The 18914-nt window shown below is 38.7% G+C and overlaps 1 protein-coding gene across 1 annotated transcript in view; it reads left to right on the plus strand.

Moving 5' to 3' along the window:
- STIMATE (STIM activating enhancer) overlaps positions 1 to 18914 on the plus strand; it is a 37431-nt gene that overhangs the window by 2290 nt on the left and 16227 nt on the right. Inside the window, exons 2-3 of the mRNA XM_059823519.1 lie at positions 16298 to 16346; positions 18149 to 18244. Coding sequence (XP_059679502.1) covers positions 16298 to 16346; positions 18149 to 18244 — 145 coding nt within the window. The remainder of the gene's footprint in view (positions 1 to 16297; positions 16347 to 18148; positions 18245 to 18914) is intronic.

The raw sequence follows: 18914 nt of genomic DNA on the forward strand, positions 1-18914 counted from the left end.
TGACAGATCTGATGTGACAGAGAAGCAGGAACTTGTGGCTAAGAACGGGAGGGAGAGCGTGACCTCTCCTCAGCAGTCGCCTCAGCACCTACACAGCTGTTCCTTCCCTGAGCTGCTGTGGCAGAAGGGATGACTTCTGAAGCTGGATCACAGAAGCGATACAGCAAGTAAAATAAACAGGGAGACCTGGTTATTTTTAAGCTGGAGTATTTGTTTGCTCTGGTCCTCTCGCTGTCTGGCACAACAGAGGGGGTAGCGCTGAGGGAGAAACAAGTGGCTCTAGGCAGGGACTGCTTGAGAAGTGGCACCACTGTCAGGTCGGAGGTGGGCCTCCCTTTTGAGCAGCATTAATTCTCTGTATACAGCTGTATCGCTTCTCCAGCTCTCCTCTGTAAAAAGTCAGAGAACTGAAGACACATGACTGGCTGGTATTTAAATTCAACTTACAAAGGGAACCCTAGAAGGAGATACTCTCATACTTTGGTTGCGATTGATGGTGCAGAACCCTCTGTAGAAAAAGAAATTAAAGTAACGGCAACAGAGAAACATTGTAGAATTGCTCTTTAAGCACAGAGGCTGTTTTCCTTTGAAAAATATTTGACTTGACATGTAAAGAACAAGAATTTTTTGTAAGTGGCTAAATCAAAAGCTGACCCAGACTTGCCCTTTTCTAAATAAATCTTACCATGCTTGCGTTCAGTGGAACAAAGAAAATTTTATAAATTTTTTTTGATCCTGGTACCTAGCTGTAAAAGGAGGAGGAGAACCTTTTCTGTGCCTCATTGGTGGATGTTCATCTACAAATGACTGAAGGACTGTTCTTAAAGCAAAATTGTTGAACATCTGATAACTCCAGTTTGCCACCTTCTTGTGCATGCACCTATTCAATTGCTGTAAAGTTAATGCTGTCAACTGACCTGCCAATGACATCAGTGAAACTTCGTATTTTAAGGGCTAAAATGTGGTTAAGTATCAGGTTTTTAATTTGTTGAAGATGTGGTGACTCTCTGACAGAGGGAGCATGGAAACTGCATTGCTGCAACTATCTTCTAATACTTCAAAGAAAGGTTTTTACCCCAGTCACATTATCAGCCTACGTTGTGTGTGCCCTCACTACTGAATTGACCCAACCAAGAAGTGACAACAGAGAATTTCTTGCTTTGAGCTGACGAAATGATCATTTGAAATTAAATCTGAAGTTTCCTTTTCTTTGTATTTCTTGCCTCCTTGTTCTGTCACACAGGCAATGAAGAACTGTTTAACTTACTCTCTTACCTCACAGTAGCCTTTTACATGAGTGACTTTCCTCTATTATTTTCAGATTCAAATATATAACCTGTCATAACCCCCTAATCTTTCTCTTGTAGAAGATGCTTTAGCTAGTTATCATCTATCCTGACTTTATACAGGAGCCTCCCTAATCCCCTTAACCAAAGAGTAGAAATTTGCATTTTTTTTTTATTGCTGTAAGTTGTTTAAGGCCTTCCACATCCACTACTTAGTCACACTGATTTCAAATCTTGTCCTTCTGCTTGTCATGTAAAGCATTGTGCACTAGAGAAGTGAGGTCCTTTTCTGATGTCTGAATCAGTAGTGAATATTCTTAATACTACCAGAGCCCACCAGTGTGTTGTCTTTAATCACTGTGAATTAACCTTTACTACTCAGAGTTCAGTCCTCTGCTGTGAAGCTAAAAACACGTTGAAACAGTTTCACCCAAATGCTACGGATGTTCCAGTACAGCAAAAGTCATACTGAAGTCGAGTTTGACGATTCCTGTTGCTTCTCTCCTAAGCATCGGCTCTCACTCCCTATCAGAGGGAACTAACTAATTAAAAACTACCTTTTTTTGGCAAGTTTGCTTGGACTGGCAGCTCTTTTGAATTCTGGCCATTAATTCTCAAGTCTGTTTAGCCTGCTTTTTTAAGTCTATTGCTTAATTTTGCTCTCGTCCCTCCTTCCTAAGTATGCATTATTTTCCACCTTAGTTTATGTAAGCCAAGCCACTTCATAACAGGAAATCTCAAAGGGTTTCCCTTGGTGGAAGAGATTTATGTTTATGCTTCAGGTCAGTAAGCCAAAAATAATATTTTTTTCAAAGTCTGCCATTACAATGCTTGTATGTCATGGGGATCTTGATTTTAAAATGATGGCTTTGCTTCTTAGGTGGTGGTGGTGGTGGTTTTTTTGGTGGAATAGTTACATTTTTTAATTACTGATGCCACAAAGCTGTTTTTCAATATTTTTGTGTAATATGATGTGTTTTGTCAGTAATCCCAAGCATTTTCTGAGCATTCTCTCGTTAGGCTTCTCTGGGTAATGAATGATTAGAGAGTGGAGTTAGCACAGTATTCCCGCACATGTGCTGTGTAGGCATAGTTATAAATAATACGATATTTACTAGCCAAACATGCACAAAGGTATGGGGAAAAAACCCATTGCCCATCCCTTTACCCTGTCTGACACAAACTGTTTCACGTACTTCATCTTGAATATGTAGTTTATTTACCAAGCTTGTTTGTCAGAAGATTTGTACCTTATCAGAGTGTAGCTAGGTTTGTTTTGGGATACTTAGGAACAGCTGAGAAATTAGATGTGAGTTGTATTGATGAATTATTGAAATAGAAGAGTCGTTTGGTCCTCTACAGGTAAAAGGTTTGTGTCCATCTGTGAGGAAAATATAAATGTGCTGTAAAGGAGACCAGAGTGTGTGGGTCTGTTACCTTTTTATGGCTTTATTACAGTTTGTGTCTCCCTTCACACTGAGAAGGGGCAAAAGCTTCTGTGTTAACAAAAGTGAAATGATTGGGTACAGGTGCGGTGAACAAGTGAGTATGCAGGTTTGCCATTGAGGGTCACAGCTGAAAAAAAAAACCAAAACAATTCTTATAAAAGATACTATATATTTTTAAGGTCCTCTCTTTGCTTACAGTGCCTTAAAGTGAGTACCTTAAAAACTAGATCCTTAAGGTCAGTTTACTTTACAGCAAGGTTTTCCCACCTGATAAGCCATGCAAGGAAAACAAATGCTTCTTCATATAATAAGCTACCTTACTAGGTAGTTTATTAGAATTTGAAACGCTGTAGCAAAAATATGCTTTTCAGAGGAATGATTTCATATTTTCATCAAGGTAAGGGGGTATTATTATGGGGAATAATGTTCTGGGGAGCAGGGACTTCAGAAGGAATTAAAAGTAATCCCAGTGCTCTTTCAAAAAAAGTCAGCTTAAAGAAAACTATTAGATACAAAAGAACTAAAGCGTATGATTTTCAGTGGTTTTCAATAGGAATTTTCTTTCTGCTTGAGCAGATCTAAAAATGAAAATGGTGGGGAGTTGGCTTTGATACCCGTAACATCAGCAGTGAAATACAGAATTCTGAGTAACAGTCACAAGGTTATTCTACATGGCGCTTTCCCTAAGGTGTAGGGAAAGGTGGCCTGCTAGCAAGGTGGTGTTTTATTAAGCGAGGCATTATTTAAAAAGACATGATAGTATCCCGACTTGATAATACCCCGTCCTTGTATGTATTAGCTCTGAGTGACGCAGTACGTGTTCACATGAATTGCTGAGGACCACCTTGGAAAATATTATTTGTGTGACTGATTTTAAAACTTGTGTCGTACAGAAGTTTCAAATCACAAATAGGATATTTCATATCTATGAAAATATGAACAGTATTGTACTTACACACTGGCTCACGCTTTGTCGAATGCGCTTCATTCTTTTTCCTAGAACTCTTTGCAAGGGCGAGCTCCTGGTGAAGTGCCGGGCATGTGCGGAGCTTGCATTCCAGTGTGTGTTGGGGATTTCCTGGGATTAGGCAGTCTGAAAGGGCTTTACGGACCACTTTCAGGTATCGCAGCAAGGGGGATGAATCCCCCTCAGGGTAAAGGAAGACCATGAAGGGTCGCTGGGCTGCGCGCGCCCGGCCCGGGGAGCGGGCGGGCCCCTGGGGAGGACCCTGGACAGCTCCGGCGGCCGCCCGCGGCCACACCTCGCCCAGCCTCCCCGTGCCCGAGGGCTTGCCCTGGGGCTCAGGGCTGGGTTTGGGTTCCCTGCTGCGTCTGTAAAGTAAATCATGTTCTTACCGGACAGTCAGTCTGCAGGTTTGGCTGACTGGCTGACACGAGGAGGTGAGGCAGTCCCCTGCCATCTGGCTGGAGGCCAAGGAGGAAACAGGGTGGGGTGATGGTAGTAGAAGGGTGTTTTATCCCCTTGCTCCTTCGGGCCCAATCCGTGGTAATTAGTAATGATCAGTATCTTAGTGGGCTGTAATAGCTATTACTCTGCCGGTTATGTGTCTGCTTGTGGCTGCAGGACTCAGAAAAGCCCTGTGAGGTCACTTTGGTCACAGCCAAGTAAATTATGCCTTACAATGATCAAGCGTTTTGCTATCCCCAGATGGCAAGGTATAGCTTGCACCTATGTTACATGGCTGCTTCTTGTTTGTTTTAAATAAATCATCAGTTCTTTCAATGTCTCTGTGACATCCTTACCCGTGTTTGAGACAAAAATGAGAGATACACTAGGAGCTGTAGCAGGAAAAAACAATGCAGCCAGATGGGTAAATTAGCTAAGTAAATTGCTTTCTTTTACTGTGCTAATACTGTAGTACTCTTTACTATATAAAATACATAGATGGGATAAATTCTGTCCATTGCAAGCTCTGCAGAAAAAGACAAATCTTGCCAACAAACTTCATGTTGTATAAAAGCAGTTAATAATACTGTTGGGAACGGCTCAGCTGATCTTTTAAGTGAAGCAAATAACCTGAAATGAATTTAGGAATAACAATTTTGGAATTGTTTCCTATTTTGAAAGCAGAAGACCAGTCTTGTTCTGTAGCATAGTTAGGTATGTATCTGTGCATTTACCGACCATAGGAGAAACATGTTTTCAAAATGTTTAGTCCTGCTTAGACTACATTTCCTTGGTTTTTTGATTAAAACTGCTTGCAAGATGTCTGATTCTTTGTTGGATATAGATTGTACTGCACTTTATTGGGTGGCTTAATGTCCTGATCGTGTCAGGTCATTAATATTGTAGTGTCATTAAATGCAGCAACTATTCATGAAACACCATGTCAATAAAAGTTAAGGAAGAAAAAAAAAGGTATCAGTTTAGACAAATAATCTGTAATCTGCAAGGAAGTTGCACTTTTCATTAACAGTTGTCCGATGCCCTCTTTTGTCTTGTTGGCTCACAACGTATTACATTTTCTTATTACTCTGCTGATTGCTGGATATAATTGTGCTCCAGTTAATAAGATTGTTCTAAGTATAATTACGCATGTCATTCACATTATGAAATGTTTAGGAAAAAGGATAAGTTATGTTGACATTTGGAAACTATTAAAATGATAAATTATCCAGAAACTCTGAAGCTGTGTTTAATTAGAACTAACTTCTGGACTGTTAGCTAGACTGTTGTTTAACTGTAAACTGCATAATGAATGTGTTCTTGACTAGTGTTTTATAATTAAATTTGTAAGGAGCTGATTTGTACAAATACACAGTGCGGATTTTTGTGTTCTGCAGTGATATTAATTTCATGGTTAATGAAGTTTGCATTCTTAAACTGGTATTTAACAAGGTCTTATCTGTGTGGCTTTTCTTGACGAAATGAAAAATCAGGTCTGATTTCTCATGCCTGCTGGTAGGAAATGCTTCGCATTCTCAAAAATTTGATCACAGCAAAATGTATTCCTATGAAACGTAGCATGCTAAATCTCACTGGCAGACTGAATATAAGCTTGGAGCTTGCATGAGACTGCCTTTGCAGGTGGTGTGGTATAGGGGTGAGGTTTTAGAGTTTAATCAGGGATAATTAAACTTGTTCTCACTGCTGCTTAGGATACTGAAGACCTGTTTTTCTACCGCTGACCCTGAATCACACATTTTATATATATTTGTTGTCGTAACCTCATACATATGTTGTCATATGTAATGAATGTTGAGCATGGTAACGTGCTAAAACAGATTCACAGTTCAAACTCCTCATAGCTCACATTCATGGTTCAGGTTCACAGTTCCAGGTGTAAGTTAGTTCACAGGAGTGCTGAACTAGAGTAGGGAAAGGTCATCCCAAGGAAGGTACTAAACTTGGTTTTTCTATTGTTCATGATGTTTTTTTCTGTAGAGGTTACTACTTTTTTTAATAATCACATGTCTGGTAATTTGAAATGTTTTGACTTTGATGGTCTTAACTTCTGTCACATTTTTGGCTACCCCAGATTCTAAGACCAACCATTCCTCCTCTTGTAGTGATTAATGTGTGTTGTCTCACCTGATAGATAGAAGAGGAACACAGTACTACGTTTCCTTCTTTCATCTGGTTGCAGGGTGTTAAATAGAGCTTAGGAGGACTTTGGAAACAGCTGGCCTGTAAGCTGCAAGGTGCTCAGGACATGAAATTTGTGACAAGAAGTTTATTTGTATACTTCTGTTTGAGAGCTCTCTCCATTGCTGTGCTCCACTGACACTGTTGAAAGAGATGAACCAATGGAATTAACTAGAAATTGTTGGTGAGAGGTGAACTAGAGAGAGGAGTTCCTGAATTCTTAAGAGTTTCAAATGTAAGAGTTTTATAGGACTGACATCAGTTTAGTAACTGGTAAAACTTTAGAAATCATGGCCCTGGGCTTGAATGCTTAGAATTTGGCCAAATATTGATTTATAGTGTTCATCTTGCCAGTTTTGGACAGGCTAGCCAGTCACCTTGAATGAGTACTTACAGAAACAACCTTTGCTTGCTTTTTTTGTTCCACTCCAGTTATTTTTTTTTTTCCGTTTGCCAAAAATACAGATTTTTTTTTTTCCATGGAACAAAAATTACTTTAAAATTACAAACAACTATTCACAACTAACAACATATATTCTCTGTCTCTAATAATTTTTTGAAGATGTTATGCTCTAAAATTTTAATTCCTTTTTAGAATAATTGTTCTTAATTTCTTACTTGTGCTGGAAAATACCAGCTACTATGCGACTTCTTCCAGCATACCTTTCCTGTTTTGAGGCTGACGGTGTGACTAGCGGCATATGTTAGTTTATAGGCATAGTTTTAATGCTTTCATTGCAAGGTAATTGTGATGTTAGAAGATTAAAAAGTCTAAGGAGCTTTAAAATTAAACACGGGGGGAAGAAACCACCCTCCTCTATCTGATCTTAAAAACTTGAGCTTCCTTATGGCAGTATGTTTTTAGTGCTGGCATTAGGTTTTGGTGTTGTGAAGCTTTTATGAAACTTAGACAAACGTTAAGAGGTATGAAGCTTTGTCATTAAGAAGATTGCTCATGCACTTGCAAATGATGACAGGTTTTCATCTTGATTTCAGAAATTTAATTTATGCGGTGAATACTTAGTTGTTAGATACATTATATCAAAGAAGTCTATGTAATCGGCCACTGACTCTCCTTTCATGATATTTGATCGTGTGTAAAGAGAATGTGTGAAAGTAGGTTGTGTATTTTTTTTGTTAAAGCAGTTGTTATTATGTGAAATGTGTCTTGCTTGCAATTCAATGCTTCAATAGTTTCAGCAGCCTAGGAAGAATGAATCTGGTAAGCAAATTTAAATGGACTCTAAACATATAGGGTACATCTACCTTTGGCCTCCTTGATTTAATATACTTGCTGCTTATAATTTTCTACAAATGGAAACACAGTTTTCCTTTTACATTCTTTTTGTGTATATCTGAACTTACATTTTGGGTTTGCTTTCTGCTTTTAAAGCTGCTACAGTTACTGGCTTAATTAATATTTTAATGAATGATGAGTGAGTTTATAGCTGTGCTTTGTCAGTTCTTTCAGTTCCCAAGAGCCGGTTTAAAACAACCGGCTTGAATGACTTAAAGTTCATTGATATCTGTTGTCATACTAATAACATTAGGAAAGCTTCATGTATTATTGAGTGATCTTGTGAATGCTGTATGTGAAAATGGTGTTGTGAATCATAAATTGCTGCTTAGTGCACATTAATATGGATTGATTCTGTTTGTTTTGTACTAAATAATTCATGTTTCCCAAATGGTTCTTATTTTTAATAGGGAAAAAAAAAAAAAACCACTTGAACTCAGCAGACTGTATTTTTCAGCTCTCACCAGGTGTATGTATCGCATGGTAGGAATGGGCTGTCTGTTTCTCTAGCAACCTACCTTTTTCTTTTTGGTTGTTGTTTATTAACACCTGGTTCAGAGTATAAAAGTGTTTGCAAGAGGGCTGTGTATTAAACTGCTGAAGCCAATCTTACAGGCGTTTTTACTACTGGAGGTTTAGATTTGCTTTAACTATCTCATACCTGTTGAAGAAACAGAGTAACATATGCTTCTGTCTCTGAAAGTGCTGGGAAACTGATTTATTACAACCTTTCAAATAGAGCACACCTTGACCGAACAGTTCTATGGATGCTAAATGCAAAGGTAACAAATGCCTGTCTCCAAGATCAAATCTTGTCTTACAACTTTAATATTTAGATAAATATTTCCTAAGCTACTTGTGCTGTTTACCTTAGAGTTCTTAAAGCAGTTACTTGCAACCCTTTATTTTTAGTATTGTTAAAGCATTGGCATGTCTTTCAGGAAGTAAAGGGCTGAATACTTTTGTTTCCGTAGTGTGTATTACATGCATTTTCTGACTTCCAAAGCGCTGCTCTCTCTGGGGAGATAGCAAATAGGTTAGCAATTAAGTGTGAGAACTTGTGTCTAATTCTTTGTCTGCTAAGTTAGTTTAGCTATTTTAAAAGTAAGCTTCATCTTTTAAAAAAAAAAGGGGGGGGGCAAAAAGCTCAGTTACAGTGGCTGTTGACGTGGTATGTCTGGGCTGCATACTCTGCTAAGAGACATTTGTTTCCTTTATTGACAGCCAAGTTAATGCTTCTGTCAGAACCACACTGTCATGTGCTACCAGGATGCATGAGATCAGCCTTGGTGAAATTGTCTTAGACTGAGTTGTATGCAACAGGAAATATGACTTATTTGTGTCCCCCCCCAGCCAATCTTTACAAGCTAAGCATTTGGAAAGATTTTGTGTTTTTTTTTTTTTAGCTTAGAATATGTATGTGTTAAGAATAAAAAGCTCAGGAACTTCAGGTAATGCAAAGTTAAATATGCTAGTGCCAAGCTGCCCTTCCTGAAGAAGCAACATAGTTTTATTCCAAAGCTTAGGTAGCAGTATTCTTTTAATATTTTTTTTCTGATAAAGATTTGTCCTCTCCTCCCCTAAATTGTGAAGAGGAGCTTCACTCTGTGCTAGCCATTCCCTTAGCTATCACAAAATCTTTGTAGGGACAAAATTTACAGATAGGCTTTTAGCTGGGTGTGGAAGCAGGTGGGAAGTAGATGTTTTTACAGAGGTAACTTCCAGTAACTGTAATTCTCCAGTGTTTATCCAGCAAGCACTGCTGCCCATTCAGTAAGTTACGTGAAATCAAGTGTTGGCACATCATTTTCCATCGTCTTATGTCATCTGTGTTGAGACAAAAGAGCCCTGGTCATGAGATAGCTGGGCTTGGCACTAGCATATTTAACTTTGCAGTAAAACAAAGTCCCTTGTTCTCTGCTCTAACAAGAGCGCCAGTCAGACCCGTTTAACTATCACCAAGTTTTTGCTGTCTAAAAACTGTAGCCACAACGTTATTTTAACTGCTGCCATTGGAACGAAGAGACTGGGATAAGATCTGCAGTTTTTCAGGTGCCGCATGGCTGTCCAGACACTGAATCATTAGTCTTATGTCCCTGAATAACTAACTAGCTGGGTCATTAAACTTTATTGTGTCCAGTGTTTCTATAAAGTTTCTATCTGGGTGACCATCTTTAATGGACAAGTTCTTAATTACACACCTATCTCTACAGAACCACTGAGGCCAAGGACACAATGGAATTAGGAAAAGAGATTGGGTACTTGCATGGCTAATACTGTTTTCTGTCTTACAGAAGTTCTTAAAAATCCTTTTTGCAGGGGAGCAACTTTTTTCATCATGAAGAAACCATGGTTCTTGGTATCTTTCTCCAGTACAGCTATATCACCAGACATAGCTGGAAATCAGTTGCTCTAGTCCAGTATAATTTCTGCTGTAGTGTAATTGGTGTCCCAGAGTGCTGACAAGTCTAGGTCATTAAGGAAAAATATAATGAAGAATTTGGGGTTTCTTATGTGGGGAAATAAGCAGCAGGCTTTCAGGGTATCCTGTAATTGAGCAGCTCACTTGTAGTTAATGAGGCATAAGAAGAGGAGGAAGAATTGCAGTAGGGCAAAAATTGAATTACCAAGGCCATAGTGCATTTTCTTTTTTGTCTGGAGAAATGAGCAGCAAGCCAAAACCACTGGTTCTTTTGGTCTTTTTTTCAATCCCATTTATTGTCTCTCTTTAAAACAAACACGCACGCACCCCACCATATTCCTATTTTTTTAAACTATGACTACAGGGAGATGCTGAGCTCATAAGTGTCACAAAAGCTTTTGGCAATGGAGTGATATGTGGTTTATACACTTGTATGCCTTTTTGTAAGGCAGCATTTTAGCCCGTTCTCATTAGGCATGTCGTTTCTTGTAAAGCTATTTTAAGAAAGAAAAATTCTATTTTGGGGAAATCTGTAATTTCTTATTCCCTCTTTGCTGCTACCAAGAAAATAATGGGGTGCATAAGGTGAACCTGCAAGAAAAGCCTCTTAAAAGTTTTGCTTAGTGGGAAAGGGAGGTAAGTTCAAACATATGATAAAGATCACAGGTAACATAAAATTCACTAACGGTTGTCATTCCATGGTGGTGGGAATTTTCAGGAATTATTAGCATGCATGTAGGTATTCATAACAGACACGGTTTCCCCTGTTGTGGGAAACAATTGATACTAGCAAGCAGACAGCATTTTTTACAATCTACCTAAATAGAATTTTAAAAAATTGAAATCTGGCCTTCATACGTAGTTGATTTTGCGAGGTTTTTACAGGGTTAGGAATTGCAGGATCACATTTATGATACATATGTTCTCCTGATAACCAAATGTTCTGAAAATAGTTCTGTTGTTTGAGAGTAGCCGTGTGCAATTCTGGGTCAGATTCTGAGGTTGTGTGCTAATGCTTGATTTAACTCTTCAGCTGTTACTCCATACACAGTTAGTAAAACAGCGTTCTACCAGAAACTTTAATACTTGTCTTGAATGTTGGAAATTATGTAAATTAATATCAAAGTAACCCTTCAAATCACAAGAGTCTTGCACTATGAGGGCTGTGCTGAGGGATCTGTCTGGTTGCAACACGTCATTCAGGAAGCCCAGTGAAGCCAACCTGCTGGAGGACATTCAATACTCTTGTGCTATAACACTGTGTGGAAGCTCAAACTGCAGCAGATTTCTCACTGTTAAATTCTGTGCATATATATATACACGTGTGTGTGTGGTTTTTAGTTAGCCATACCTTGGTCCTTTGGTAATTGGCTCAAATCTTGGCGCTTTTAAGCGTCATATCACAGAAAGATGATTTTTAGACTTACAGACCAATTTTTGTTGAAAGGGACCCCAAATGTCACCTGCTCCCACCTCCTGCTCAGAGCAGGGCCAGCCTATGTCCCCTTGCTCGGAACATCGTCCAGGTGAATTTTCAAGGTCCATGAGACTGAAGTCACTGCACCCTCTCTGGACAACTTGTTACAGAGTTTAATTGCTCTCATTGGAAATTTTTTACTTCTGTCGTGCTGGAATTTCCCTGGCTGCAACTTGTGGCTGTTTCCTCGTGCCCATTCCCTGTGCACCTGTGAGAAGGGTCTGATTCTGTCCTCGCTGAAACTGCCCACGCATGTGAGCAGGTTTGCATGTGCGATGTGTGAATGTGATCTTATCCTCGGTAGCCTTTCCTCCTTTTGGTTTTCTTCATCTGTTTGGTTAGCTGAGCTGTCGCTTTGCTGAGGTCTGATGACAGAAATGTGTAGGAAGTTTATGAAACGAAACATTTTGTCACATGCTTTGTCTTTGACCTGTTTTTGAAAAAGTTTTGAGAAGCACTGGAAGTACAGGTGAAATTCCCAATTCACTCCTCAGAAGAGCAGTGTTATTGTAGTACAGCTGCAGAGGACATCAAACATGTTGAATACTCTTTAGCTTATTTTCCTTTTTTTTGAATTTCAAATTAATGAGCTAGATAAATCGTCTTAGATCTTTATTGGAATCAGAAAGATTCTTATTGTGAACTGCCAGAACGTGTGTCTAACAAGTGCAATAATACATGCTATGTAGACACATTTCAAATGTTTGAGTTGGGCCAGTTTTGTGCTGCTACAAGAGCAGCCATCCGGAAACTTGGAGTTCTTAAATGCATGTTGAAGTTACTTCCCATAAGCAAAATATTTCCTGTGGGACTTTTTGGGAGGATGAATGAGAGAGAGGAGGCAAGGCTGAATTCCAAGTACAGATTCAAGTGTTGCTTTTCATATTGACACTTTGGAGAGGTTTTACTTTACTTCTTGTCTCTGTTCTTATATATGGCCTTTATTCTTCCCTATGAGTCTTCAGTTTTCTGGAATACTGATTGCAAAACTCCTGTGTTAAAGCAACTGTTAGAAACTCTTCCAGAGTGCTCTGAAATTCCAGGAATAATTAATGCCAATGAAATGGGAAGACAATTTAATGAACTTGAATTTTGCATTAGTGATACTCAGCCTTATATACTTATCTGTCCATCTGGCAGCTCACATGCTTGTTGGCAGAGGTGCTTTTATTTCCTTTCCTGAAAAATTCTGGCACTGAATGTATAAACAAGCAGCACTTCTTTCTTCATTTGTAATTCAGCACGAAATTTTGAACATTATTAGTTAATTAATACTAAATATGGTGAATTCTTGCTAGTGCCGTATAACGCTCTGAATTGAAGCATATGGAGGGGTACCACCTCCTCACAGTGAGAGGGAGGCAGATTGAGATCCATCTGTCAGCTGACACACACCCCAGTGCACGTCTCTGAGTTTACACCGAGGCGATGCAGACTGCCAAGAGAAACCGTGAGTGGGGCTGACAGCATCTACAATCGTGACATATTTGGGGGGAGGGCAAGTGGAAGAATTGCTTTCCCCTCCTCAATTTGATAGATGCTTAAAAAATTTGCAGAATCTTTATTTGAAAAAATGTGCTGGCTTTTGGTTGCAAAATTAATTTATTAATAGCAAATGCGCTATGGACCCTGAGCTTACCAGTGTGGTTACCTACAGCCTGTTGGGTTTTTGCTCAGTTTACTTACTGGGAAGGGCCCAGCTGTCTACAACCATACAGAAAACACGCTCCCTTGCTGGGGGAGAAGTTAAATTGCTCTTAACTTGAACTACCCTGATGTGATAGTATATTGTGCTTGGTAGGCAGCGTAACGCGGACACTGCCTCGGGTATGTAGGAAAATACCTGGCAATACCTGTGTATGTCAAAAATACCTGGTGTTCACAAACACGGAGCTGCAAGAAACCAGGCTGAGAAAACAACCCTGTTTCATGGGGACCTACTGGGCTTCCAAGTGTACAGGTACATATTCATCAGGTAGCAACTCCTAAAGCGTTTAAACAGATTGTCTCATTTCATTTGGGGGAGTAGAAGTTTGTGGTGTGATCAGCCATTTAATACATTCCCGAAAGACATCTGTAGAGGCTTTCAAGGTTAACTCTCCTGTTTAATGTTAACTCAAATGAAATGTTATTTTTTCAGAATTGGCCAGGGAAAGATGGACCTTCTGAAGTCTTTTTCTCAGTACAGATAAAATTTGAAATGGTGCTAGTTGAATTGGTTTTGAATATCCTCTTCCAAAATTATTTTTTGTGAATACTTTAGAGAGAGAAATTAATCCACAGGCTTATACAACTACTGCATAGTAATAATAGACAAAAGCCTAAGCTTGGAATTCCCCACCAAAGTATGCAAATCTTACCAGTTTAATTTCTGTTTTGTCTGCAGAAAAGCTTCTTTCATAAACTCCACAGTAAGTTGAAACTTCTGTTTCTTGCATTTATTTTGTGATGCTTTGTGGCTTCCTGTTGTTGTGCAAAAGTGACAATAATTAAAGTAATCCCTAGTGTGACTGGGGAGGACTGGTCATAAACAGCAAACTGGTTAACTAAGCTGGGTGTTACTCATTTTTAACAGAAGTTTTATATTTATGGCATGCTGTTCACAGAGAAAACTGCTGGCAAATGTTGCTATTACAATTTTATCTTTGGTGTAAATGTATGGTCTTTTCCTCTTGTCACTTTTTAATTTCTAATGGTCTTATTATATGGGGGGTGAAACACAGTTTCTCTCTCTGCTGTCAGAAGCAGTAACAGGAGGGACAGTAAAATGGCAAGTTGTTAGCCTGGTGCGCCCTGCAAATGCTGCCCCTCCACCTTGGAGGTGAATTTTTATTTACTTATTTTAAGGCATTTGGGTAATTATATTAATGCTGTACTGCACGAGGATGGTTGGCTTTGGGGAGAATTGCCTTACTTGTGGAAAAGTTGTGGTTGGTTCATAAACCAAAATATGTTTTAAAGGCTTGTAAGCTAGGTAAGCATAACTTATATACAGCATCCTATTTGAAACTTAAATTCATTGCTAATACCTGGAGAAGCATGTTAAAATACCTATTTATGTTTTGCCTGACCTATACCTGCTATGATTTCTGCCTTTTAAGACAGAATCTCTGCAAGTTGAAGGGGAGGAGGGGAATTGGGGCTTAAAATTTATTTTTTCTTTTTTTTCTTTTTTTTTGAAGAGAAGTTCTGAAATAAGAGCCTAAATAATTATTTTTCAAGACTTAAGTTGAAGGAACTGGTGAATGACACTGAACCTTGGACAGAAGAGGGATGTAAACCCCATATATAAAGCCTATCTTTAGTGGAAGGGTTTTCCATTACCTTGTTATCTGGTCTGTCTTTGGGATATGTAAGGAATTAGTATCTTGCAGCTGTAACAGAAAATAAATCTGTGTTACGGCATTAGGCCAGATCCGGCAGAGGCGAGGCTGCTGCAGCTCCCTGCCCCAGGTCTGACCCGTGGCAGGGCTGAGCATGTGTTCCCAGTAGGGAAAAAGGTTTTCTTACCCAGAAAGAGTTAGAAATGGAATTTCCTAAGAAGACAGGTTAAACTGCAGATCAGACAGTACATGTGTATGGACCAGCCACTGTTTATGTATGAGCAACTGTTTTTACACCCTTATTTCTCTATTTTCGCACACTTGTTCCTCCATGAGCCATCTAGATCCTTCCCTTTCCATGCCTTTGGTTCCTCCCCTAAACAACCCATAGTAAGCCTTGTGCAATCCCCAAATGCTCTTCCCCTGCATCCCGTACCTGTCCCGTGCCCTGATGCACTGACCACCTGCCTCCCAAAGGTGCTCTGGAGCTGGCTCCCCGGGATGGGTGTCACCCCTGGCTGGTGGGGCTGAGGCTGTTCTGGGACAGCTGCCCCTTCCTCTGAGTCCGTAATTTGTGTTCCCCCATCTGCCTTTGGGCTTCTGCTCCTCCAGGCTTGTGGGGATGGATTTGGGATGGGCTCATGGCTCCTGGGATGGACCTGGGGGTAGCCGGGCAGGGGGTGATTCGGGCTGCCCCTCCTTTGTGGGTGTACAGAGGAGCTTTCTATCAGATACCCAAACAATTTATATTATAAACTGTATCAAGATTGAAATAGTCAAATTTGTCTATTTTTTGCCTTTGTATAGTTGGCGTTAATTTTAATATCGGATTTTTTGAGGTTTTTAATATGTTAACAGGTATCAACCTTTTTGTGAAGGGATTATCTGACTAAAAAAAAAAATCTGTCCTGCTTGCAATTCAGTTTGCCCCCAAAAGTCTAATTTGTCATCCATAAAATAAATATACTTTGTCAGAGAATATATTTGTCCTGTTACTAATTCACTTGATTTATTTCTGATATTATAGATTGCCGCTATATTGCAAGAATACTATCCAATTTGACTTTTGGTCTCCAGTGAGCAAAAGAAACTGCTTTTGCTAATACCTGTTTTACTGTCAGAAATTAAATGTTCTGGATGGGCGGTCATAAAAGCTAAGGCCAATGAAATAGTGGTCAGTAATAGATTATTTTTTCATGTGAGGTATACTGGCAGTCTGACGATGGATCTGTAGAAACTTGAAGGTGACAGAAGGGAGCCAGTTTCTTTAAAAATGTATCCTTAGAGACTGATAAAGTGAAAAGCAGTTGTGTAAGATCTAATTTATCAAAGAATGTAATGTTTCTGCAAGATGATTTGCTTTCACTTTCCTATATTTTTGTTGGTTTGGAAGTTGCTGATTGTCTTCAATTTTTATTTTTTTTTTTTCCTTCTTAGTAAAACGCTTCAGAGAACCAAAGCACGAAAGACGTCCCTGGAGGATATGGTATGTTTCTGCATGTTTTATTCTTAAATTTTTTGTTTCTTGCATCTTTTAGAAATTGAAAGGATGATTGTTTGCATATGATGATAAAAAAAATAAAAGTGATGACAAGAAATTGGTGACTGACAGTGAGGAACAAAAAAAGTTACCAAAATACATAAGTCAATGAAAAAGTTATCTTCTGTGTGTTTCCCTGCTAGTTCTTTCTTACTAAACATTTCCAGGAATCTCTACAAAGATGTGGATTTAGACATAAAGCTTACAGTTGTGCTTCCTCCTGAAGACCGAAACTTACAGTTGCCCCAAGGTGCATCTGAACATCTACGAACTTACATAAGCTTACAAGAAGCTCTCAGCAGGGCTTAAACAAAATTCCATGTTCTGTAGCTATCCTACTATGTATAAGATTGAAAACAATATGGTAAAAGATATAGAACACATAAGCCATAAAAGAATATAAGGTATAAAAAGTATATTTGTTTTTGTTGCTTTTTAAAAGTTGTTGGATTGTAGCAATGCCAGCATAACCTGTACTAGTTTTGAGACTGGTGAAATGTTAAACTGTCATTCCAGTTGTTGAAGACCTCAGTGGTATAAATTAATCTTGTACAATGCTGCTTTTCATAATTAATCCTGACCTTTATTGAAAAAATAAATAAAAGATCTTCGTGTACTACAGTCTATCTCAGCCTGAAATTCTGAGTAGTGTGGTGAGAGCCTTTAATTTTTAAGCAACGAATCTTGTTTTGGGACTTGAGTATTGTTATTTATAGTATGGTGTACTGATTAGATAAGTAACTCACTGGCTTCCTGCCTCATCTCCAACCCTCTGCTTTCTATGGACGTAAGAGAATAAAGTTTAAGACAAAGTTGTCAGGGAGGGGAGATTAATTCAGGCATAAAATGTTGTTTGGATCTGTTGGAGTGTTTGGATCTTTTTAGACGTGGAAACAACAGGCTAAATGGGTGTTGGTCTGTATAAAGAATACACTCTTCCCTCAGAATACTTTTGACACTATTCCTATATTTGTCATTCAATAAAACATCCACTGGAAGTTTTGTTTTTGTGCAAAGGGTGATGATAAAAGAATGGTAAGGGCTGGAATCAATACTGAATCAGTACCCAAGTGGTTTCTTTTCTATTTTCCCTGTAAGCAGCAAACTATTTTCTCTGTTATCATCTGCTTTGGAGATAATGCTTTCAAGTTTGTAATTCTCTTGCAGTGTGGTCTAAGCTGTTGTACTTGAGGTATAATTTAGTGAGACTACTTCATGCTTTCAGGTGAAAAATATGTTGGCTTTTTAGGACAATACTATAGATAAAGGAATCATTAGTCAGCTATTAAATTGTTCACCAACAAGCACATGATGAGGAACTTATTTTTGTCTGTGCCATAAGCTTGCTAAAAATGCATAAACGTAAAAGGACTGAAATATCTAGCGAGGCTGGGATACTTATGGTTTACAGGAGGTTATTAAAGACTTAGCTAGGTTTAGTGACAATAAGCTCTTGGATAATGCATATGATACCAGTAGGATATCCCTAGACTTCAAATTTACAGTGGTAAGGTTTCAAGTTAGTATGATTTGATTTATTGTTAGTAATATTCAAGAAAAAAAAGGCACAGAATTTAAAATGGAACATTGTTAAATAAGCTAAATACCATGATTCTTTATCATTCTGGTGGTCTCATTTGAAGAAAAAATGAATAATCGAGATGGAATTTTAATTAAAATAAATTTGCAATGTCCAACTGTATTTAAATAGTTTTGTGTGTCTTAAAAACTGTTTTTACTCTATACAGGTTTTTAGATACTTCCAAGCAAGCCATAGGGATGTTGTTCATCCACTTCGCAAATGTCTATTTATCAGACCTTACAGAAGAAGACCCTTGTTCACTGTGAGTTTTTAATTTCAGAATAATTGGTCTTTATGGAAGTTCTGCAGTTGCGTTTGATAGTGTACATGGACGATAATGCAAGATATAGCTGAGAAACCAGTTTCATGGTAAAAATCAATACTTTCAAAAACCTGTGGTTTAAGCTTAGTTAATCAAGGATCAGAGTTCTCTCTTAGTTCATGGCTGGGAGGACCTGGGGAAGCTTGTTCTGGGCTGTGTATAAGTATTTTAAACTGAGGGCAAGCTCTTACTACTTCTCCCTTAGGATGCACATTGTGACATGAGGCCGTTTACTGAAGGAGGTGCTAGGGACCAAAGGAAGTGAATATAAGGTTGTGTACACTGACCTCCAACTGTGCTGTTCACTGCAGCGTGGCTTTAATATAAAGTCAGGTTGCTTTCAGGGATATTTAGCAAAAATCATTCATGCCTGTATTTTCTTCTAAAACCTACGTTAGCTACTGCAGTATTATTTTCAGTTTGTTACAAGCAGGAAATCTTGCTCGGTACCCAGGCAGTTAGTACAAAAATTAATTTTGCAATGTCATGCTTGGAGCAGTGTGACTAAGTAGATAAGCTTTTCACTGTAGTATATTAAACCTGAAGATTTTATGACTAAGACCCCATCAGGCTCTTTAGAGGAGCTCCTGAAGCAAATGGTAATTGTTTG

Source organism: Gavia stellata, chromosome 12, assembly GCF_030936135.1.
Source record: "Gavia stellata isolate bGavSte3 chromosome 12, bGavSte3.hap2, whole genome shotgun sequence".
NCBI lineage: Eukaryota > Metazoa > Chordata > Aves > Gaviiformes > Gaviidae > Gavia > Gavia stellata.